Here is a 26,038-nt window from a genome sequence, read left to right on the forward strand (position 1 = left end):
TACCCCCCCCCCCCCAAAAAAAAAACCAACAACAAACCCCACCCCTATTTATACACACAGACATACTAATTTGAACGAGAATTAGAAGTATATGATTGCATATCATAAAGTGGCCAGCCCACTGTTCGTATTACCCCACTTGAAAATTTGAGAGAAAAAAACATTGATAAACTTAAAATTCCTGCTACTCGATTCCCAAGGGCATTGCTTTGTCTATTCCTAATTTACCATGTTTTCGAACCTCATTTTGCAAACTTATGAATATCTAAAGGAAACCTTTGAGTAACTTCTGATTCTTGGTCATTGTTCGACTGTGCATTGATGGCCCGAACTTTAGTTTGCTTGGCCTTCAACGGATAAAACCGTATTTGGCCGAATATTACCGAACAAATCAAGGAAATCGAAACTGTAAACAGGAAGTAGCGACTTCCTCTTTCTTTTCCTACTTTCGTTTCTCGAAACGTAGTTTTCCATTTGTAAAACAAAGAACCGAGACATTGTTTATAGTAAGTTTTTATATATTTTTGTAAAAGTTGCTTATTTAACACTTGCAAAACATGCACAAGTCTGTAAAAATGTCCTGAAATATATACAAATACAAATACAAATTCCATGGTTAAGTAACTTAAGACCTATGGCATCTATAATACTAAAATTACGAGGTCCAGTTTGTCAGCCGTCATCGGGTAAAAACGACACATCAAAGAATTCAACTCTATATATAACTAATATAGGACAATGGTGTAGATTAAAAATTACACCACTCTAGACCCTTTTGTTTTCCACATAATTAATATTGCCAATAATTAACAAGTTCCGGGTCTAATCCGATACCGATACCAATAGTATATTCACCTGTTAGCTATTACCTTAACTGTACGTTCTGCATTTGACAGGCGCACCACCAAACGGTGTATTTAGGATTTTGCTATATACACGGGTCACAATCAAAGCGCTGACACTACTAAATTCAATCATTGTCAAATTGTTCCCTATTGTAGCTTTATTCAGCAATCAGCAAGACTTTCTAAGATAACTAATATAGGACAATGCTGTTGATTAAAACATACTCCATTTCTGGATAGCCTGGACCTTTTGTTTTCCAAATAATTAATATTTCCAATAATTGATAAGTTCCAGGTCGACGGGTTCAAACAGAAAGATTTAAAAGCAGAGAAAACTGTGTATCTTATAATCGACATGACTTTATCAGATGACAATACCAATTACTAAAATAAGGCTTAGGCATAGTTATATACTTTAATTCAGTCACGGACCCGCGATATCACGGGTGTGAACTTGTTACATTTAATTATATTAATTATTGACATGGTGTTCGTAAAATGAAAGATTACATGATAACATATCTGACGAATCACGATAAGGATATTTTGATGAATCATGGTAAAATTTTAACCAATTTGACGCTAACGGTAGCAGAAAATGACTGTTTGACACGTACCTTCATATCATGCTAGATGAAAACTTACATATTGATGTATCATATCAGTTCACTATTTCTTATATTTAGACACTCTGATATGAAAGAGGAAGACAGTCTAAGTAATAATGCTGAGCTATATTGTTAACCAAAAGACATCATTTTTCATCAGTGGTAATGTTACGCTGTATTTGAAATATAACATTTATTCTATTTTCTATTTCAGAACTATCTGAAACTCTGATTTATTCTACTCTCTTTTTTCCCTTCCTAACAGTGACAGAGCGAGATTTTTTAGATAAAGTACTACAAGAGGAATCAGAATCAATTGTTTGCTCAAGAAGATCTAGTTTCGATAATTTCTTGTCTTCTATTTCATTTAATTTCTCAAATTGCCTAAGTTCATTTAGTGAAGGGTCTTTTATTGATTTTTCCTGCAAAACTTTCCCTTTACTTTTGTAGCTAGATGTCGAAGCCACTTTCTTATGTAATGTACTTTTACTTTCACCATTATCTTTTTCTTACTCCAGTTGTTTTCTCTTTAGCTCTTCCTTCAACACTATCTTTTCATTTTGTAATCTGTGTGATTTTAAATCTTCTTCTGTACTTTTTAACTCTGCCCTTAAACATCTCAACTCCTCCTCTTCAACATCATCTTCATTGAAGGATTTCTCTAGCTTCATGGCTGCCTCCAACTTCTTCTTTGCGCTGCTTTGAGCTTTTTTCTCATCCCTCACGTCCAACTTCCTTTTCACACTGTTTGGATCTTTTTCCAGTTTCTTCTCCTCTTTGGTTTCCCCAGCATCTGTGATCCTGTACTCTGCTAGTGACTTATAATTCAACCTGTGGATGTCTCAGAGAGGTCTGTAGGCCATTGTCAGACTTTTAACTTCAAATTTTGATCTGATTACTCTACAGAATTCTAATGTAATGACTTAAGGAAAAGGAATTCACTTTAAAGCTAAAAGGTGGAGTAAACACAAATCAAAATCCATTAAGCGAGAATATCAAACGTTTGGCCAAAGGGGAGTAACTAGAACATATTTCGCATCGTAATTACTGGTTTGTTTTTTCAAAAACAAACTAATTGTAATGAAATTTTATCAAAATTCAATATTATTATACACCAAAATTTTGTAGAATGAAAATCAGTTTGTATGTTATATTAAATTATTGCACAACAATGTAAAAAAGCTTTATTTAGAGCTTATTTTCATTGTTGTCTTTACAAAGCATGGGGGAATGCATCCATTTTTAAAGGGGGGTTACAACTTACAGCTAGACCTGAAAAAATTATGTTTTGACACAAATTGCTTCAAATTAAAGAATTAAAGAAAAAAAAAATCCTGCTTTAATCATGGTAATATCTTTATGTTGTTGGCAACAAATAGAAATTAAATTATAACCTACCTACCCAACTCTAGATCTGCAAGGCATATATTTATAAGGCCAATAAATAAAACATTTGTTTCCACTAACATGGTTTAAAAAAGGGGAGGAAGGTATGCAATGTCAATTTATTTTACAAATATATTTCAGCTGGTTACTGCCATGACTGCTATGGAATCAGTCTGACTATAACATACAGTGCTTGTTCATGTTGTTCTTAAAAATGGCATAAAAAGTGTTAGGGTACATTTTAAAATTTAGGGTAGGTATGGTTAGCAGAAACACATGTTTTTTTGGTTTTTTTTGCCTCTATTACACAGCTATTTATTTTTTAGCCTAGTGCAATGAGGAGTGTCATATAATGGGGGTACCTTCATGATGAATAATGGTTAAAATTTATATCCCCACTTGGGGAAGAACATTTCGGGGACTGTATGTTCGCCTCTCCCTTGATACCATATTCGAGTATAGTTTTGAGAAACGATGATAGTCTGTCTGAAGGGGACAATAAATGGCTGACCCGTGTTAAGAGAAAGCAATATCTCTTGCATGTAAAAGACACCCTTGTTACTTATAGATTTCAAAAAAGAGTAGGCTAATGCTTCTTAAATGGCAGCACACGGAACCATAAAGTGGACAGGGTTAATATAAGTTGCAATAACTTGTTTCACAATCCACTATAAATAAATATGTTTAAACTAAAATTCTTGCCAAATGACTTTAACATGCATTATTTTTTGGTGCATGATGATAAAATGTACACCTTCTTTAATTGTAGACAATAAAAAAATCTCGACGATTTTGACGAATCAAGTTCATTTTTTTTCCAAAAATGACGGTAAAGAAAATTATTTAAGACAAATTATGATAAGGATATTTTGACAAATCACATTAAAAGTATAACTAATTTGACACTACCAGGTAGGTGAAAATGACTGTTTGATGTCTAATGGTAACAGCATTAGGCGACACTTAAATTTTTTTTTGGTTTGCCCAAACCCTAACCAACATCAAGACAGTGCATAGGTAGGTTATTAGGTAGGCATTTTCTTTTCTTTTTTGGCAAAGAGAAATTTAAGTATCAGATGAGGCCCCTCATGGGGGGGGGGTCCTAGTAATCACATAATCACCATTTTTTTGCCAATATAATCACATAATCATTAAATATTTGCTGATCTTTAGTAATCAAATAATCATAAACTAAAAATACAGTCCTAGGTAATCAAATAATCATGAAATATTTGGCTTAATAATCAAATAATCATTAAAAAAACGGCCAAGTAATCACATAATCAAAAACCCCATGAGGGCCCTCTCAGATGTTTATTAGTCTTCATGCTATCTTAATAAAAAGAATATTTTCACATCAGGACGATGAAAGATTTTGAGTAGGCAGTTTATGATTTTCTGGGTAGGTAGGGTTAGGGCAAACAAACTTATTCTTTTTTATGGCCTTATGATCCTAGTTGAGTATTTCGATCTTAATTTCTTCTTTTTTTTTACAGATGTTTCCAGCAGTTTGTCACCAATTTGTCAATGCCATGGGCAAGGACACTCTTATTCCATCCTCCAGTTTAGAAGAGTCCACCAGAATTTCACCTTTTAATGTTGTGGCAAAGAGACGAAAAAGGCGATGGATATTTTTCCACAAAATTGAGTATTCAACCTATGACTTTCCAGTAAGGATCAGATTCCTTTGCATGTATAATTTATAATCAATCAACAATATTGAAAAAAAGCAAACTCTTCTTCACCTCAACTTGATATAAGATACAATCTTTGAACTATTGTCATGATTGTCTCCTGACATAGGACAGACACATATAGAATAGGGCAGTGTTAAGCATGTTTTTTTTCTTATTTTTTTAAGGATATCTGGTTACTGTACCATTTATATTTGAGTTTGACATAGCTATCCCTTCAAAAATACACTACATTTCTGCAATATTTTTTTCACTTTAACTTTCATTCTTTTGGGGTTCATGTAATAAGAGAGAATCTGGATTGGGGTTTACAGAATAGAGAATATTGGGCAAAAATCATGAAGAATAGAGAAAAATGTGTGAAGATTATAAAGAATAGATAAAAAAAGGACCCAAATTATAATGAATAAAGAATAATGGGGTGCGAAATATACAGAATAAAGGTCAAAAACTATAAAGAATAAAGAAATAAAAATGGCCTAAAAAAAAAAAAAAAATACAATACTGAAGAACCCACCATCTAGGCCCTCATAAAGTATGGTTAAGTAATGATTTCCTTTGTGGTTTTAATTTATATTTATATAGATCTATGGAATACATGGGAAAGGAAAAGAACACTATAAACTTTTGCTTCAAAGTTCAAGTTCATATATATATAAATACTAAAGATCTACAGATATTTAACTATATGTTAGGTACATTTTAATGATTCTTGGTAATCAAGATTTTCTAGTTGGATTACCATAGAATGTAATACAAGAGTTTGATACTAGGAAAGGAGGGAGCAGTAGCAGATCCAGAAATTTTCATAAGTGGGGGCCCACTGACTGCCTAAGAGGGGGGCCTGCTCTGGTCATGCTTTAGTGATTCCCTATACATGTATAATCCCCCAAATTTTTTCCAGAATACCCTAAATCCGCTTCTTGGGAGTTTATCAGTTTTAAACAGAAGGTGGAGTAATTATGTAATGGTATCAGTTGCTAAACCTGAATTTAAAGAATATTGAGTCATGATGGGGGTCCCTCATTTCTTCATTCTTTAATTGTTCAAAGAACTTTTTTTCTATTCTTTATTTTGTTTACACATAATTTTCTAAATTCCTGATTTATTGCATATTTGTCTATATTCTTAATTTTTTGGTAATTTATCTATTCCTTTATTTTTTGCTTTTTTTTGTCTATTTTTTTTACTTTTTTGCTATTTTTCTCTATTCTTTATAATGTGTACAATCTTCCCTATTCCTCACATTTGCCTATTATTCCTTATTCTTCATTTTTGTCTGTTTTTTATTTGCATAGGCGGATCCAGGGGGGGGGGGGCCCTGTCATGGGAAAAATTTGGTTGATTATATAGGGAATCATTGAAGCATGACTGGAGCGGGCCCCCCTCAGGTCAGTCAGCGGGCCCCCCTTAGGAAAAGTTCTGGATCCGCCACTGATTTGTTTGGGTCCATTTTAAAAATTTTATAAGCAATAATGAATATAGAATAATGGCCAATTAAAAATATAAATGATAGAAAATAAAATAAAATTCTTACATTATAAACATTCTTTATTGCTCATTTACAGCTTTATGACCTTCTCAACAGTAATGATGTGTTTGAGTCTAAACTCGAGGAGACAGCATTCTGTTCCTACAACCCAGAGAGCACTTACTCCCTCAGTGGTAAATTTGGAGTGGATATAATGAAAGATTTAATGGACGCCAATCTAAGTGCTAGCGATAAAGTTACTATCAGCGCCAAACTTGGAGAAGTTAACTTGGTACAGGTTGCTGATCCAGATAATTTTATGAGTGAACTCATGAAAAGGTTTGAATATATATGATAATTTTATATAATCTTGTTAGACGGGCATGAGAACACAGTTTTTTCATTGTGCATTTAATTCTTTAAGAAAATAAATTCAAATTTAAAAATTGTACCTTCTCTATCTTAAAAAGATTTTTACAGACCTCATCAAAAGGCTATGATTATAAAATGTTACATTATCCTTTTCATGTTGACAAGTGCAGCAAATTATTACGTAAGTTGATGTATTCATGTCTAAGAACATTATATTGCTTTATAAAGGAAAAATGCCATAGATAATCCTGGTGCTATTTTTGCAATGATGAAAACATCGTAAAATTTCCTAATTGACAGTGTGACATTACAAAAAGGTACAATTTTATTGTACCATGTATTGTATTATATAATATTTATCCACTCTTGATAGTTTATTGTGTACTAAACTAAGATTTAAAATATTTAAAATACTCTGGTGTTTTAATTTAAAAGATATACTAGTAACTCACAGTCATGACCGAGTCTTGAATTGAGAAATATAACTTATCTCACAAGACTTCTAGATGCAGTGATAAATCCTCCCACTCTCTCTATCCATAGACATGATAGACATGAGAAACATTTCTTTATGATTTTATTTTTTTGGTGATGTTGTACCCTTTTGGACTTATTATATATATATATATATATTATATTTTGTAGTGTACTGTATCATAATTATATGATCCATCCCACCATAACATTTATTGTTTACTAATATGAGGCAGGCATAACCTGTGAATGGGGACGAAGTCTGTATGATTTTTTTTATAAATCAAACATGTTAAAAAGAGAAAAGGAAATTATACCGTTTCCGATTTTGGTTCTGTTATTAGGGATTTAGTTGTGACGTTATGACGTCATATTCAATGTAAACAAAGAACGTAATGTTTCTGATTTTGGTTCTGTTGTTAGGGATTAATGTTGTGACGTTATTTAAGTTATGACGTCATATTCAATGTAAACAAAGAAACGCTGTCATCAGGTAGCGTTATTTTTTTTTATTATATATTTAGTACAAAATACAGCAATTTTGTATATCTAATAAAGGTTCTTTTTTCCTGTCTGTATCACCTACCCTGTATCACATACCCCGTATCGCATAGCTAAACCCATATCGCATAGCAAAATCCGTATCGCATACCTGGCGTGACGTCATAATTAAAATGACGTCAACCTTTGACCTATGACGTCCAGTTGCTGCATTTTCAGGTTTAGGGAAAAAATGATTTCTATTAAAAAAAAAACGTCCTATCAATTCAACTAAAATCGATTTTTTTCCAAATAATTATTACCCAGAAACTTGACGAGCGATTTGTATATAAAATTGTACAATAAGATGTAGAAATATCTGAAGTTTAATTGTTTATTTGGTCATAATTTTCATGAAGTTTGTTTCTGCACAAATGCATTTTTTTACAATTTTAATTTGGTTTTAAAAAATATATAATAAACAGAATAATACATTGCAAAATCCGTATAACACGACGTATCACCCTCGACCAATATCATCCCTCGGGCCTAAAGGCCCTCGTGCTGATATTGGTATCTCGGGATGATACGGCATATGATACGGATATTGCCATGTATTATTCTCTATATAACAAACAATTTTTAAAAATGAATTAGTATTGAGTTCTTTTCTTAGACTGATAAATATACATTTTATTCAAAGTCTCATGCAAACAAGACATTTAGATATATATTGTAATATAGTCTTCACCATTAACAACTTAAGGATGTACTTAGGTGAGGTTTTGAAATTTGTGTCAAATGTTCGGACTCCTTGGTGTTTTTCCATACAATACAATGTAAAATATTTTGCCCCATGACACCAATTTATTTTTTCATATTAGACTTAATAGCTCATGAAAGGTCAATTACCAAACTTTTAGAAGATTCTTGATTTTCTTTCTTTTGTTTTGAGACCCAAATAATACCAATGCAAATATAATGTAAAAGTCCGAGTCAGCCTTTTCCCGCCATATTTTAAATTTCAAAAACCTCGAAAAGGAGGTCCATGACCTATCATTATTTTTAGCTTATCTTTATCCTTAATTGATGCTCTACCAGCTTATAGCATCAATTTTAATTTCTTAATTTCTTAATATTTACCTAACCTCACCTAAGTTCATCCTTAAGCCCTCTGACCATGCAGGCCAGTAATAACGTTTTTGGGCCATCCAAATTTTATCATCTTTTGCCTCTCTTTTTCAACCTTGATATTTTTTTTTCCTTTTAAGGAAACTTAACATGAACCATCCATTAGTGAAGCAGATTCGTAAATCAAAAGATACGGTTCTGTGTGTAATCAGAGGTGTTATACAGACAACAGATAATGCAGAGATCAAACGTATTCAAGATAAAGATCTGAAAGAAACGATGAGTGAAAAGGTAAAAACACATGTACACATGTTAAGGTTTGTCTGCACAATTTTTATTGACAAAGTTATCTGAAAAATCTTCTCAATTAAATGATGCAGTATGGCAAGTAGCTAGGCCACAATTAAAAATATTTTGGTTTGCCCAAACCCTTCCCAAAGGTTGAGACAGTGGGAAGGTAGGTAGGCGTTTTTTTTTTTTTTTTTCAAAAAGAAAATGAAGTATCAGGTGTGTATTAGTCTTCATGCCTATCTGATTAAAAAAAACTTCTTCAAATTAGGACAATAAAAGAATTTGAGTAGGCAGCTTTTTTCTTGGTAGGTAGCATTTGGGCAAACAAACCTATTCTTTTTTATGGCCCTATATAAACCATGTTGAGGAGGATTACTTATATTCTGTTCCGGAGTTATGGTCCTTGGTTAATTGGAAAATTGAACTTTATGTTGTTTCTGTGCATTTAAAATTATATGAGCTGTTCAACCAATGCTTTTCAAGTTTTGATATGTTGCTACCAAGAATTTACAATGAAGGTCAAGGATATTGATAATCATCACGGCGAAGGACTTTTCAGTGCATTGATAGGACATTTGAGCGAAAAAAATATGACATTCGAGCGCCAAAGTAGAACCCATTTGAGCGCCAGAATTTTAATCCATTTTAGCGAAATATTTTTAACCCTTTTTGGTAAATAAATAATATGTAATAAATTAAAAAATGTTTAATAGACTCAAGACAGCACAATATAAAACATGTCCATTCAAATACAGCACTAATAGACTCAAGACAGCTCAACATAAAACAATATAAAATTTTTCAATTAAAATACAGCACTAAAAGTCTAAAAGGTTAAATCAAATGTTAAAAGTCTGTTCTAGCCTTTTTTTTCCTTTGTTCGTTTCAACATTGTGACTTGTATTTCCATGATGAAAATATAAACAACTTTAATTAAAACATTAAACCAATATAAATTACTGTTCATGGTATATATAGTAAGGTGAGCATTATTCAAACAGGTAAATTTTCGCTATAAAAATGGGCTATCGAAAATACAGGTGAGCGGATTAATCCTGCGCTTAAATGGGCCCTAATGTTGGCGCTCAAATGTCCCCTAGCAGTTTTAATTTTTTCGCTCAAATGTCCTGCGCCCAATCATCAATCATACTGGTCAGGAGTGATGGTCCTTGATAAATTTTAAAATGGCACTTTATGTCATTTCTGTGGAAAAAAACTTATGAACTATACAATGACTACTTTCAAATTTGATTACTCTATGGATTCATTTATTTTCCTGGGTACCAATTTTTCTTGGATTGAGGAATTTTTTTTATATCAATATTTTTTATTGATTAGTTTTTAACGCTACTTTCAACACTATTATACTATTTTACATGGTGATCAGTTTTTATTGGTAGAGGAAGCAGGAGTGCCGGGTGAAAACCACCATCCTGCGGTAGGAAAAAAATTTAATTCATTTGATTTCAAGATTTGGTTGAAGTCTTAGTAACATGCAAATTTTCAGAAAATGTGTAATTTGTTTAACATTTAATTGGTACTCATGAAATTCTCAAAACTGGTACCCAATGATAAAAAATGAGACCAAGTTTGATGTTGACTTTTTTCACTTTATCATTGAAGACATAAGATCCTTGATAGATTAGAAACTAGGCACAGAACATGGCAAGTCATGCCTTTGAATACTTCAAGTTCATTGGTACTAGCTTCCCTCTTAAACTAAATTCAACAATTGTTACCTTCAAAATACTGAAAAACCAATTAGGGTCAACCTGACAGTTGCACTTTTTATATTAAAAATATTTTCATTGGCTAAAACTTACCATCAAATCAACAATTGACACCTTGATTTTAAAGGAGTGAGCTGCAATACTTGGCACCTGGTACATGTATTAACATGATTAACAAATGTTTCACTGATATAATTTCAGATTTTTTTTTACCTAAAACATATTTTGGCTATAACCTTTAGGTCCTTTTTGGTCACATATAGGCTGTCTCTTCAAAATTTCAATTTTTATACATCCTTGGCTTTAAAATAATCCGCTTCCAACAATCAGAGTGTTCATTATGAAGGTTATTCCAGGAAGTGCTTTGGACGCACAAAATTTATAAAGGGTTATTTTCAGTTATTTCCAATAGTAATGTGTATACGTAGTTGGATTTAACCAGACTACTGTAGTTGAATAGTTACCACTGTCAAACTTTTGGTGTGATTTAATGATTAAGTACATGTTTTGTATTATGGTGAGTTTTGTTTTTCCTATGAGTATAATAAATATAGAAAATAAGTTTATTATTCTGTAGAATCTGTAAAGTATAGTATATGTCCAGCTATATCAGAATTTTGATAAATCACATTTCTGATATACATAGTAACATTTGAGCTGTACTGGATAGAAATCATTTAACACCAAAAGGTCATAATTTGGTTCATAAATAGTCTATTTCAAAAGTCTTAATGCTAATTGAATCAGTTCTTTTCTTAAAAGTAAATAATATTCTCAAAAAAAAAGGCCCATTTTTGCAATTTTCAGACCTAAAAGCTTGAGGAAAGAAAACCTTGGTCCAAAATGTTTTGTAACCAACAGATTTCAATTTTAATGTAGAATTCAACAATATAACAGGGATCTCCATGGATGAAAATTGAACGATGGAGGAACTTACACATTACAAACCGTGTCTACACTGTACAGTGTAGCGCGATCGGAAGTATTTTGTCCCTCTATACAAGGAATGGTGAACATGCTAAATCATTGCTTATTTAAATTATATTTATTTGAATTTTCATTATAGAATTAGAAGTATCAATATTTTCATTTATTGCCGTTTTTAACCATTCAAATGCCAAGTCTTCATGGTCCCCCTTTAGTCGAGAATGACCAAAAGCTGTCATGAAGGTCCCCATGTAGATTTTGTGTATTTTTGGTAATTGTTATGGGGGTAAAAAATCAAATGATGTGGAGCTTATTTTTCATGGACAGTTGTCAAATTCAGAACCCATTACCGGTATGGCTGATTTGCAGCAACAACAAAACGATTTGTACGGGTTATGTAAAAGGTTAAAGAGATTTGTAAAGCAAACATTGACAAATGAAAACGTTTTTAATGACTTTATCTGTCAAATTGATGCTGTGCAACATGCATCTTTCGAGTCTGAATAGAAACCGGAAACGCGGATGTATCAATTTAATTGTAATATACGAAATGAATTCGGAATTACGATACGATATTTCTTTACAGGAAATATTTAAGTTTTTACTTTTAAACTTTTAAAGTAATTCTAAATTATCGTTACAGCAGTATTCAAGTTATTTGCAATGAAATAATATTTACTGTTTTGCGTCTTATTTTGTACTTCTTAAAAAAAGGGGGATGCTGATTGCGTAAGTCAAAAAGCACGTGTTCTACTTGTTAAACTGTTTTCTTTGTAACTGGATTATTAATTTTTTTATTCAATCTAAATTATCATAATCATTTGCTAAAACTTAGTTGATTAATTCGACAAATAGATCGTCTATCCTCAGATAAGTATTCTCCTGTGTGGTTTGTTGATCTACCTGTACAAGCTCGGGTACAACTGATTAGCGATCTTAATCCGGATATCCCTCAGGCGTTAGAACTGTATTGGATTATAACATAAAAAGCCTAAGGGTTATGCAATTACATGCATTTGATAATAATTGATAAAAAAAAATGGCGTCGGGCTGCAAAAAACGATGAAGTTTTGAACGATGGCGGAAGACAATTTAACGATGGCGCAAAACAATTTAACGATGGCGCAAGTCATTTGACGATGGCGCAAGACATTTGAACGATGGCGGGGCGCCATCGTTAAACAGGCCATGGAGATCCCTGATATAAGAAGTTTTTGGATTGTGGATGGCGGCCAAGGTTAATTATGCCATAAATAATTCAATTTCTGGAAAAAACTTACAAATAATGTTTATTTGAGGGGTCATATGTTCATAAATTTTAAAGGAAGGTGCAAAAAAAAATGTCACAAGTATTTCTATGTGAAAACATAAAAAATTGTGAACCTTCTCCTTTATAAATGTTTCTTCAAATTGGATTTCGAATCCCATATTTAGCTATATAGATGTAAAATTGTACTATTTTTTTGTTACAAATTTTCAATGATTAACACTAGCTACATTTTTGTAGCTGTTTAAACTAACATTTGATATATCAAATTAGCATTTCAACATATTTATTCAGTGTCAACAGATTAAGCAAGTAAGACATTTCAGTGTGTCCACTCTTGCTTTAGTCATGTATACATGTATATTTAAAGTATACAAGCATGTTGAATATCAAAGTTTATATTCTAATAGAATTATAAGTGTTTGTTGGCAAAAATTATTTAATTTTTATACGACCGCAAATTTTGAAAAAATTTTCGTCGTATATTGCTATCACGTTGGCGTCTGCGTCGTCGTCGTCGTCGTCGTCGTCGTCGTCGTCGTCCGAATACTTTTAGTTTTCGCACTCTAACTTTAGTAAAAGTGAATGGAAATCTATGAAATTTTAACACAAGGTTTATGACCACAAAAGGAAGGTTGGTATTGATTTTGGGAGTTTTGGTCCCAACATTTTAGGAATTAGGGGCCAAAAAGGGCCCAAATAAGCATTTTCTTGGTTTTCGCACTGTAACTTTAGTTTAAGTTAATAGAAATCTATGAAATTTTGACACAAGGTTTATGACCACAAAAGAACGGTTGGGATTGATTTTGGGAGTTTTGGTCTCAACAGTTTAGGAATTAGGGGCCAAAAAAGGGCCCAAATAAGCATTATTCTTGGTTTTCGCACAATAACATTAGTTTAAGTAAATAGAAATCAATGAAATTTAAACACAATGTTAATGACTACAAAAGGAAGGTTGGTATTGATTTTGGGAGTTTAGGTCCCAACAGTTTAGGAATTAGGGGCCAAAAAGGGACCCAAATAAGCATTTTTCTTGGTTTTCGCACCATAACGTTAGTATAAGTAAATAGAAATCTATGAAATTTAAACACAAGGTTTATGACCATAAAAGAAAGGTTGGGTTTGATTTTGGGAGTTTTGGTCCCAACATAATAAGGGGCCCAAAGTGTCCAAAATTAAACTTTTGTTTGATTTCATCAAAATTGAATAATTGGGGTTCTTTGATATGCTGAATCTAACTGTCATGACTGTGTATGTAGATTCTTAACTTTTGGTCCCGTTTTCAAATTGGTCTACATTAAGGTCCAAAGGGTCCAAAATTAAACTTAGTTTGATTTTGACAAAATGAATCAGTTAGGTTCTTTGATATGCTGAATCTAAAAATGTACTTAGATTCTTGATTATTGGCCCAGTTTTCAAGTTGGTCCAAATCGGGGTCCAAAATTAAACTCTGTTTGATTTCATCAAAAATTGAATAAATGGGGTTCTTTGATATTCCAAATCTAACTGTGTATGTAGATTCTTCATTTTTGGTCCTGTTTTCAAATTGGTCTACACTAAAGTCCAAAGGGTCCAAAATTAAACTTAGTCTGATTTTAACAAAAATTGAAATCTTGAAGTTCTTTGATATGCTGAATCCAAAAATGTACTTAGATTTTTTATTATGGGCCCAGTTTTCAAGTTGGTCCAAATCAGGATCTAAAATTATTATATTAAGTATTGTGTAATAGCAAGTCTTTTCAATTGCACAGTATTGCGCAATGGCAAGAAATATCTAATTGCACAATATTGTGAAATATCAAATTTTTTTTTAATTAGAGTTATCTTTCTTTGTCCAGAATAGTAAGCAAGAAATATCTAATTGCAAAATATTGTGCAATAGCAAGATTTTTTTTTAATTGGAGTTATCTTTCTTTGTCCAGAATCAACTTAAATCTTTGTTATATACAATATACAATGTATATTCACTTTTTACTACCAACTGATAAATTAAAATAATCTTTACCATTCAGTGATAACAAGCAGTTTTTTTACATCTTAATATTTTATGATGTATTTAAATGAGTAGTTATTGTTGCAAACTCCATTAGAAATTTTAATTGAGATTAGTTTTGGAATAAGGGAAAGGGGGATGTGATTAAATAAATTGGGTTCAATTTTTCTCATTTGAAATTTCATAAATAAAAAAGAAAATTTCTTCAAACATTTTTTTGAGAGGATTAATATTCAACAGCATAGTGAATTGCTCTAAGAGAAACAAAAATTTTAAGTTCATTAGAACACATTCGTTCTGTGTCAGAAACCTATGCTGTGTCAACTATTTAATCACAATCCAAATTTAGAGCTGAATCCAGCTTGAATGTTGTGTCCATACTTGCCCTAACCGTTCAGGGTTCAACCTCTGCGGTCGTATAAAGCTACGCCCTGCGGAGCATCTGGTTATATGATATTAACTTTGTTTTTATTAGTTTGTCCAGCTTTAATATAGATCTGTGCAAACACATATTTTACCAAAGTACATGTATTATAGTTCTTGACTTGATAATCATAAACTTTTGTATTTTCTTCAAGTGTATATAATACTTCTCTCACAATCTGAATATGTAATTATATAAAACTGCATGGACTATTATATTTTTATCTGTCTATCCATGATTAATGTTATTTTATTAATTTTTCCATAAAATTTTGATAATAATTTATTTTCAAAACTATATATACAAAATAATTTTAAGGGCCTAAATAAGAATTTAAAGAACCAACTCCTTTGCTTTCACCAAGGTATAATTCAATTATGGTAAATGTATTTGATAATTTCCTGTATTTATCATTTTTTTCATTAACAAAAGGTCAATTTGTTTGAAAGAACCCCTTTGACTTGGAATTATTGAAACCTATATATACGGTATATTCTTTTGCATTAACTAATATATTTTGGTGCAAATTTGATACACCCATGCAGCTAAAACCCTGATTTACTCATTCTTTATTTTGTCTTTATGATATTTCATGATTTATCAGGTTACAAAGGAGGGAATCAATGAAAGTGGGGAATTCTCTGAAAACAAGAAAAAAGATATCACACTAGAAAAAGGAACAACACTGGCGTACAAAGTCTGGGAACTGAAAATTAATGCAGAGAATGGAAGTATAGAACCCATCATGACAGCAGAATTAGAGGGGGGATTTCACCACTCAACCATGGATGATATAAGTAATTATAATTACTGTGGATTCATTTATTTTCTTGGATACAAATTTTTGTGGTTTGCGGAAAAGTTGCAGTTTCATGGATATTTAATTTCTTTGTTGTGGCAAAGACTGCATACATTCTTTTAGAAAGTTCATAATTCGTTGAATATTTGAAATCTTGGTTCCTCGATCTGTACCGATGGAATCCATTAAAATTGGTATCCAACTAATAATTATGAATTCACAGTATATAGACATAAGAAGATGTGGTATGAGTGCCAATGAGACAACTCTCTATCCAAGTCACAATTTGTAAAAGTAAACCATTATAGATCAAAGTATGCTTTTCAACATGGAGCCTTGGCTCACATCGAACAGCACTACGTATGAAGGGAGTTGTTAAGTATTATTCAATGAGACAGCATCCAGACAACACAAAGAATCTAAGATATAGGTCAACATTATTATTTATGTTCTTAAACAAAAAAACTTATTGAGATACAAATCATGTTTTCATGCTTTTTTTACTTCGTTTACAAGAGGATCATCATATGACAAATAACAGTAAAATAATCTTGTCAAATGACTTTAAAAGTAATTTTTAATAAATTACCTTTAAAAAAAATTGACATCATAAATCAAATTTTGACCAATGAAGTACTGATCAAAGGATCCATACGTTGATTTAGATAACCAACAATAAACCACTAATTAATTCTGCAAACATGTATTCTTCATTGGAGTCGTAGTTTTAACTTATTAGCGTGAAAATCAAGGCAATATACAGAAAATGGTCACTAGTGGATATTTATCACAAAGGGGTATACTCAAACTCAAACAGCACAACTAGCACAAATGTCACCTCTCTTTTACAGTACATGTATGAATGTAGAATAAACACAAATTGTCTACAGCAATTTACACTGGTGTCTATACAGAATGTTAAGCTCTTATTCATTAGGGGTTATTCATTCCAGGTTTTTTGTCATGTCAAGCACATGTTTTTACTAAAACTGAAACTAAGGATTATGGGTATTTTTTAGCTACTGATGGAGATGAGTCTTCTACGAGGCCAACAGAACAAGAAGAAACCTCTGTTCTCCAACATCTAGAGGAGCAACTGCAACCTTTATTTGACCTCCCTGAGGCAGAAGGTCAACTGTTGAAATTAGCTTTACTCAAACTGATGACTTGCCATAGTGATGTTGTCCTGCTGTCTAAACTGGTAATGTTAAATTTAAGCGGTGTCAGTTAGAATTTCAACCTTATGCAAATAAATATCAATACATCTGTTTACCCATTTCATATTGATCAAATCCCTATGGAAACTCTGTATCTGTTTTCAAATTGAGATATGCTAAGAATATCTACAAAACCTACCAAAATTCATCTTTTGCCTTGTATTTGAATGTTTCAAAATCAATCAAATTCTTATATATGTACATGTAAGCTTAGCCTTGCATAAGGTTTATTCCTATCCAATGATTCTCTTTTCTTTTGGGCATTGACATGATGTTAAGCAACAAATATTCAATCAATCATGTTACAGTGCTTCATACATATTTAAATCGGATTTGATATGGCTTATACAGATGCATTGCTTTTATACAGACATACCGGTAATGGTTTTCAGGTTTTAATGGTTTTACTCTTACTAGTCATCTTGTTGGCTTTTAAGGTGGTACCTAACACTACAGGGAGATAACTCTGTAAAGTCAGCTAAACGTTTTAATCACGTTGTGTTGTAAAAGGAATACAATGTATTAAGCTTCTCAATGATCAAAATTGGTGTTTGTCAAACTGCTATATAACCAGTATAATTTTTCTGACAAAACGGTTGGTTCAAAATTTTTTTAATTTTTATATTTTTGTTAAAGGGTCAAAGTAAATAATTTGACAAAATTTAATGAAAATTAAACGAGCCAAATTAATTTTAGTGAAAGTATTGGGTACCACCTTAATAGCTTGCTGTTTGGTGTGAACAAGGCTCCTTATTGAAGACCTTACTTTGACCTATAATAGTTTACATTTACAAATTTTTACTTGGGTGTAAAGTTGTCTCATTGGCACGTACACTACATCTTCTTTCATCTATATATCGTATACTTTGTCATAGAAATGTTGAAAATAAAATGAGTTATTTCCCTTTGAATCAACAAAACAGTAAGCCCAAAATAAGGATCACTTTTTCATTGAAACATTGCGTAAATTACTGTACCTATGAATTTTTTTGGGGTATTTATATTATTTTCAAAATTGTTACACAAAAGATATTGCAAACAAGAAGAACTCAAAGGAGTAGGTCCGGTAAGGACCGATTTTGGCCTCAAATTTCAGGTTCATCTGACGAAAGATTTTGACCACTTTTTAAACACTTAAGTGTCTATTTTATTTAATTCAATTAGTTTATGTGAAAGATTTTAACTGATTTTGTCATTAAAAACGATCCGATTCAAGCTCAAATATGAAAAATCTACCAAATATGCCAAAAAATGCCACTTTTCAGATGGTTTTTGTCAAAAATGAAAGTGGCCGCATCCGTGTTCATCCTCAACCTTTATATATGTTATGTATTATCATAAAATACAACTTACATTTTAATATTAAGGATGAACACGAATGCGGCCACTTTCGTTTTACACGAAAACCGTCTAAAATTTAACTTAAATGCTAGAATTGTGAAGATTTCAGTGATTTAGCATGACTTAATGGTGCTTGTACCCGATATATGTGCATTGTATTGTCAAAAACAGCCCATGTTTATGTAACAGAAACATTCTACTGTTCAATTATATAAAAGTTTACATTTTAACACTTTTGTAAAACTGCTATATTTTGGGGCCAAAAAGGGGTCTTACCGGACCTACTCCTTTAAAATATTTTAAGTAGTTATCAGATTTCAGTTATTTATTCAAATTGTAATTAATAGTCTCACAATTCATCCATTGTTCTACAACTGAAATAATAAATGCATGCACAAATTTCTGAATTAATAAATAAAAGATTAATATTATCCAGAAATTTGTTAAGGGTCATTTTAAAGGATTCATCTGGAAAAATTGGAGTTTCAGTAAAATATTTAAGATTATAATGAACAATGTGTATTTATAACTGAAAACCTGGAAGACTGAATGTGTAGTTTAAGGAGTATTATTGATTTAAAAAATTTCACTTGTTTCCAAAGAGTTTATTTAGTTTTACCTAATTACACACATGACACATTTTAATTTTAATTCTTTACAGCTTGTACAAGCAGAAACAGGTAACTTAAAAGAAGAGAAAGAAAAACATAATGAGCTAATTGTCAATAAAGCTGAAACATGGACAGTGGCTACATCTGCAGGGATTAAAACTGAGGTAAAATCTATGCAAGTGTGACATTTTATCAGAGGCAAATTTGAGGGGGGGGGGGGGTGTAGGGGCACATCCCCTCCTTTTCTGGGAAAATTTTGGTTGATTATATAGAGAATCATGGACTCATGACCGAAGTGGGCCCTCTCTTAAGTAGTCAGTGGGCCCCCACTTATGAAAATTTCTGGACCCCCAACTGTGTATTTCTGTATCAATGTTTACTTTTTATGTTTTTGAAAACAAACTTTAATTCTTTAGATAAAATAGTATGAAGAAACTATGGTAATATTTTTTATAACAAAGCTCTAGATTTATACATGCTATTTAAAAAAAAAAAAGACATTCAGAATATTGCATACTTACTCCACAGTAAGTTGAAAGTCAACCTCACCTTTGTTAAACACAATACAAAAATGAAACAGACTAATTAAACATTAAATCTTATTGAAAAAATACCAGAATACTGTATCAAATTCAAAGTTGTAAAATCCAGTCTGGGGGTATTCATGAAGGAATAGTGTCCCTCACCCACATTTAAAAGAGTCTTTTGTCTGATAGAATAATAAAAAAAATCAATGTTTTAAATTGAATTAATATTTTTCACCCATTTCTCCTGTTAGATTAAATTGAGGGATTTCATATTCGGTCAGCAGAGTGACAATGATGAGTTGTAATGTTTCAGCCTTTTCAGATTTATTAGACACCTACCTCATATTGGTACTTTTGATTATTTTGTAATGATTTTTTTTAAAGAACAAATAAAATTTATTTCATAATTCTTTTTCATTATGCCAAATTTAAAAGTAAATTCTTGATTTTGAGCTAGTTACAATTTATATTCATTGTGGTAAGTGAGATAATTCAAATTACTTAAAACCAACCTTGAGAAAATCTCAATTTATGGATTTCAAAGTAGCATTTGTTCACATTTATTCATTCAGTTCTTGCACCAAATGTGCTTACAAAGGTAAGTACATGTATAGTGTAAACCCAAGTGAAATAATATCATATCACATTTACATATTCTTGTCCTGAATGGTTATAATTAACTAAATTAAGCAACAATTGGACATCAAACATTCACTTTTTTTCTGCATATTTTTATGAAATTATTCTGTTTAGCTGTTTATTATAAAGTCAGAAATTTTGGCAATGTCTTAATTATTGTGAAAACTGATACAATATAAGTTTCTAAAGAACAAAATTATGAATGTAAATTCAGAAATATTGCAATGTTTTTTATTAATGCAAAAATCTGTGAAATGATAGTATTACGTACATGTGGGGACATATACTTGCCTCCCGATGTCGCTAAAGCTATATTTGCTTGAGAGCAAAAAAAAAAACAGATCTATTTCCATAGCACGTTTATTTTAAAGAGACCGATAACATCACATGACAAATATGCATCATCATTATACAAAGGGACACAACTCTCACAACTTAACTACAAAATACATACGACCATGCAATAATATGTCACTATAAATATTTACCAGAAGGTTCAATACCACTAAAGGAAGGTTGGGATTGATTTTGGGGGTTGTGGATCAAATAATTTAGAAACTATAGGGCCAAAAAGGGGTTCAAAAAAGCATTTTTGTAGTTTTCAAAAAATAACTTGTGTTTAAGTGTATGAATCTCTCTGAAATAATACCACAAGTTTACATACCATAAAGGGATGGTTAGTATTGACTTTAGGGGTTAATGCTCAAAATGTTTTGGAATTAGGGGCAAAAAAGGGGAAAAAGTAGGTTTTTCTGGTCAATGGACAATTAAGACAATTTAAAAGCAGTATAAGGGAGGTAATTGAAAAACATTTAAGATACGTTAAGGTATGTTCGGATTTACCTCCCTTACACTACTTGTAAATTGTGTATAAAGAAATGTTAGGTTTTGGACTAATTTCAAAAAAGGGGTGTGGTAGTTTTCAATTTTTGTGTGTGTCAGAAACTCATATTATGTCAAATTTTTTATCATAATCCAAATTCAGAGCTGTATCAAGCTTGAATGTTGTGTCCCTACTTGCCCCAACGGTTCAGGGTAGACCTCTGCGGTCATATAAAGCTGCGCCCTGCGGAGCACCTGGTTTGATTTTGATAGCCTTATTTGCATGCAGCATTTTACTAAAAATTAACCATAAATTAAGAATTGATTGTAATTTGATCTTTGTTTATTGTTTTTTTACTAATAGGAAGAAAATGTAGTGTATGAAGGGGAGACAACTCCAATATTAGCAGCTGTTGCTCATCTGGTGGATGCAATGCACGATGTTGAAACACAAGATCTTGAGAAACTTTGTCAGTGTAATGATGAACAGCTAAAAGCCTTAACAAAAATTGTAAGTGTACATCCTTATTTAATCTTGCTTTGAAGGATATTTGAAATAAGTAAACATCTAAAAAAGGGCAAAATAAAAAAAATAAAAAAAAGAAGCAAAATAGATGGAGCTGCCAAACAAGAAATTCCCCATATGATATTTTTTAATTTGTTTCTTCATTATCAGAATTAATAAACAAACAAAAATCAACACTGGTCTTCTGAAAAAATATCCTGATAAAGGAAGACCAAAAACACATGGTTCTGATAGCCAGCTGACTGGTTATAGACACAGGCAGGGTGAAATAAGTTTTAATGTGCACAAAACTGCCTATCAACTGTAAATTCTGTAATTATTTCAAAGTTTTTTTATATTGCAAATTATAAGATGGGCAAGAATCCCAATAATAAAAACTATCATTCTGACATCTGATACATATTTCTGCATGCAGATTTTTATTTCAATAATTAATCTCTGAATTTAGTCTTGTCTTAAAAAATTCCAATAATAAAAGTATGCAATAATATCTGACTTTACAGTACATGTACATTATCTAGACATTTATAAGCAAAATTTAATATCTGCAAAAAAATAATATTTTGCAAGGCCTTTTATAGTTGACTATGCGGTATGGGTTTTGCTCATTGTTGAAGGCCATACAAAAACCTATAGCTGTTAATTTCTGTGTCATTTGTTCTGTTTTTAAGAGTTGTCTCATTGGCATACCACATCTTCTTTTTATAGTTAAAGATAATCTTTAATCTTTGTTTTCAGTTTAAGAGACTCAGTGCAGTATCTAGTAGTGTGCCGATACCTATAGACACAGAAACATCTCCAGCACTAGAGGAGCCAGCAGATGGTATTCTCTCCGACATGAAACTCACAGTATATAAAGACAATGGGACTATTTTACCACCAGAGACTAAGACACATATCCATGAGTGTATCTACTGTATTCTTTACTGTGTCTCTTAAAGTGTATTTCCTTGGCACAGGGGACTGGAAAGCAGCTAAATTACTTACAAAGACAAACTAAAAATTTATACTCTATTTTCATATTTAAATAAATTTCCAAATTTTATTGATTTTGATGTTCTAATGAAATATTTCAGTATTCACTTTTCAATGTTCTAGACTATTAAATCAGGTTAAAAACAAGGATTTAAGGGGGCTAGCGGGTCTAATTTTTTTTTAAATATAGGATTTTGCTATTTTTTTCTATATAAAGTAAACTTTATCCTATACTTAATAGAAAAATTGAATAAAAATATGGGGTCACCGTTCATTTAACCTCACAACCTGCCTTTGAAAGAAGCATGCATTTTTGTTAAGATACTTTTTTTCTGTTGAACTATTAGGATAAAAAAATGTAAAATCGAAATTTAAAAAGAACTAAATTACAGAAATCACTTAAATTTTACAATAGATAGTTTAAGTACAGTTCATTTGAAAACAATAATAAAAAATATAGGTCACTGATGAGTTAAAAAAGTTATTTTAATTTTTATGCATATAAATGGCATTTTTCACCAAAGGGAGATAATTTGGAGCCTTTTCACTCATATATATATACATTTTAAAAGTCATCTGGAGCCAACATGAATTGATTTTTTTGGTAGATTTTTGAAGCATATCATAAAGTAACAACTAATAGAGTATTAAATAAAATTTGTAATGAAAAAAATCTTGTTTCAATTTTTGCCTATTTTTTTTTGTACCCTGGAGCCTCCTTAAGGAAGATACTCAATCTTACTATATTATTGCCAGTCTGTTTTAATTTTAAATCTTGGAAATTGGGATATAAGTATTTTCACTGTCTCAGACCTTCATTTAATTGTGAGTATCTGTTGTAACTTTATTTTAATCAATTATTACTAAAATATAAATGCTAACTTACTACTATTTGAAGTCTCTTCTAGCATAGTAAAAAAAGTTCAAGGCATATTGTGAGAAATTCTCTTTTTAGCTCAGTTTTTTTATCGTGCAAACAAAATTAAAGTCAAATATTCTAATTTCTGTTATTGTTTAATATTACAATAAGATATCTTCTCTTACATTGTAATTAACAATGCTTATCTGAATTGAAAAACAAATATTTAAGAAATGATCTGATCTTGAGAAGACTGTTTTTGTCTATTTGATTTTAAGCTTCTCAATGTAGCTGTGTTGTGTAAGGTATAGTCTTTCAGATTAGAAATGTTTTAGAATTATTTTAAGAGTAAAGCTAGATACTTAAAAATAGCTTAAATGTTTGGCAGCAAACTTTACTTTTTTTTTTATTTATTGGATAAATATTATAATAAGGGTATACGTAAAAAAAAAAGATAAAGAAACTCATTAATAATAAGTCATCATAAGTATATGCATAATTAAATAATGTATAACAAATTTAAAACAACTCCTGAGTAACAAAATATGTGTCGTTGATACTACCATAAATGTTATTTATATGTAATTTTATTTTATATTATGTCTTCAGATTATTTCACTATATTTTTGAAATGTATTTAAATTTCTACAATACAAATTATTGTAATGTTATGTATTAACTGTTTATGGATTAAAATGATGTCCATGTGAATATTTTGAGGTCACAAAGAAAATTGTTTGATACCAGGCCAGTAACCATAATGCTAGTGTAGTTTCTTTTTGAAGTCAATATGACTTATGTTTCAAAATCATTTTTCAAAATCCCAGCTTATATCTTGTAGAAGTTATGCAAGCAATAAGATCTAGATGCTTAACAGTGTATACATATTAAATGAAAGATATGCAGTGGTGTAAACAACACCCAATATATAGGACAAGCTCATCTAGGTAAATCCATGTGTGTTGCACTCCTGTGTTATCTATTCTACTACATATTGAGTTTCGGACAGTTGATCTTTTTTACAAATAAATTGTGATTTATATTTTCCCCTGCGAGACACATTGCAAGAAACATAGTCATGCTCCCACATGTACAATTCTTGCCCTATTTCTATTAAACTTAAAATTATATCATAGGTATACGTATATAACAGCAATATCTCATACAAGTTAGAAAATCAGTGCCAATTAATTAACTATTTTTTAAAGAGTTATATATTTATAGTGGTTTTTTTTAGTTTTTGCACTTACATAGTTGAAATATGTAATATGGGGGGGGACATTGGAACTTTGTTTTTTATTTTGAACTAATTATTTGTGTTTATGATTGTAAGATACAAAACCTCTATATTGCCATTTTTGTAGAAGAATTTGTTTGTTTGTTTGTTCTGATGACATTGTGTTCAACATTTCAAAAGTGTTCAGTGATTTTTAAAATATTCTAAGAGTGTTATGTTATGTAAATTAATCTCTTGATGTGTTTTGGCTTTTATGATGTTATTTTTCTCACTCATTCACAGGGATCACCACAGGTTATATTGAAGGGTGGTGCTCCTCCGTCAATGGATTTCCAGCACCGCATTTGATTACCAGTAGAAACAAAACCTATGTATCCTCAAACATTTGTTTGTTTGTTTTGTTCTGATGACATTGTGTTCACCATTTCAAAAGTGTTCAGTAATTTCAAAATATTGTAAAAGTGCCATGTAATTTGATTTATATAATGTTGTTTTTCTGCCTCCTTTACAGGGATCACCACAGGTTATATTGAAGGGTGTTGCTCCTCCATCAATGGATTTCCAGCACCACTTTTGATTTTGTCAAAATAATCTTCAAATATTTAGATTTTATGAGATAAAAAAATATTTCTTAATCAGTAGTACTAGTTATGATAGTAAGTTTTTTCCACATGAGGAAACAAACATTTGGCAAAAGGCTAAAAAAATTTGGACAAGGGTAAAACTTAATGCCACCTCTGCTATGGCAATGGTCATAAACAGTTAAAATGATTGTAAAAAATCTCAAACTACCAAAAGTTTACTGTGGTGATTTGTGATATATATTTACATATTATGCTGCTTCTGTTATATTTTTTATATGTTACAAATGCCAATGTATTGAGATGTAATTAAAAATTTCAAAACAGTACAATTTTTGTTTTCATTTATGGTAAAAATGAAAATTGTTTTTAGGATATAAATCCACTTTTGGTAAATCTAGAAAAAAATCTTTAGACAGGTATATGAGGAGCAGGATCTGCTTACCTAACATGAGTGCAAGAGATCAACCCTTGGTTTTGGTGCAGTCTAAAATACCCAATCTTAAGTTTTCTATGTTGTGTTTTGTTAATTGATGTTTGTCTATTAATTTTTTGCCATGGGAATGTCAGTTCGTTTTCGACTTACAAATTCGAATTCAGTCCCTTGGGTATCTTTTAAATTAGCTCCTGTCTTTGAACACACCAAAATTATAAAATGTTATTCTAGACTTCTTCGACTGATGGACTGTTTGTTTACAAAGGTAGCATCACATCAGTAGTCAAAGCTTTGGTACTGGCATGATATGTACCATACTTTCTAGATATTTAGTTAAAAAAATGGAGAATGTGTCCATGGGACACAGATGATGTG

At 31.2% G+C, this 26,038-nt stretch overlaps 1 protein-coding gene across 2 annotated transcripts; it reads left to right on the top strand.

Moving 5' to 3' along the window:
• Positions 1-308: 308 nt before the first annotated feature.
• LOC139503365 (gasdermin-E-like) lies at positions 309-25,554 on the top strand. 2 transcript variants are annotated; one of them, XM_071293135.1, is made up of 10 exons: positions 382-506; positions 4,336-4,509; positions 6,102-6,343; positions 8,602-8,752; positions 12,971-12,988; positions 15,698-15,890; positions 16,912-17,093; positions 19,112-19,225; positions 21,414-21,560; positions 22,314-25,554. In XM_071293135.1, exons 2-10 carry the CDS (start codon positions 4,336-4,338, stop codon positions 22,512-22,514), a joined length of 1,422 nt encoding a protein of 473 aa, XP_071149236.1. In that variant the 5' UTR covers positions 382-506; the 3' UTR covers positions 22,515-25,554. The 2 variants fall into 2 exon arrangements, with proteins under 2 accessions (XP_071149237.1, XP_071149236.1); XM_071293136.1 differs by lacking the exon at positions 12,971-12,988 and having other exon boundaries at positions 309-506.
• The last annotated feature ends 484 nt before the right edge of the window (positions 25,555-26,038 follow it).

Source organism: Mytilus edulis, chromosome 14 (genome assembly GCF_963676685.1).
Source record: "Mytilus edulis chromosome 14, xbMytEdul2.2, whole genome shotgun sequence".
Lineage (NCBI taxonomy): Eukaryota > Metazoa > Mollusca > Bivalvia > Mytilida > Mytilidae > Mytilus > Mytilus edulis.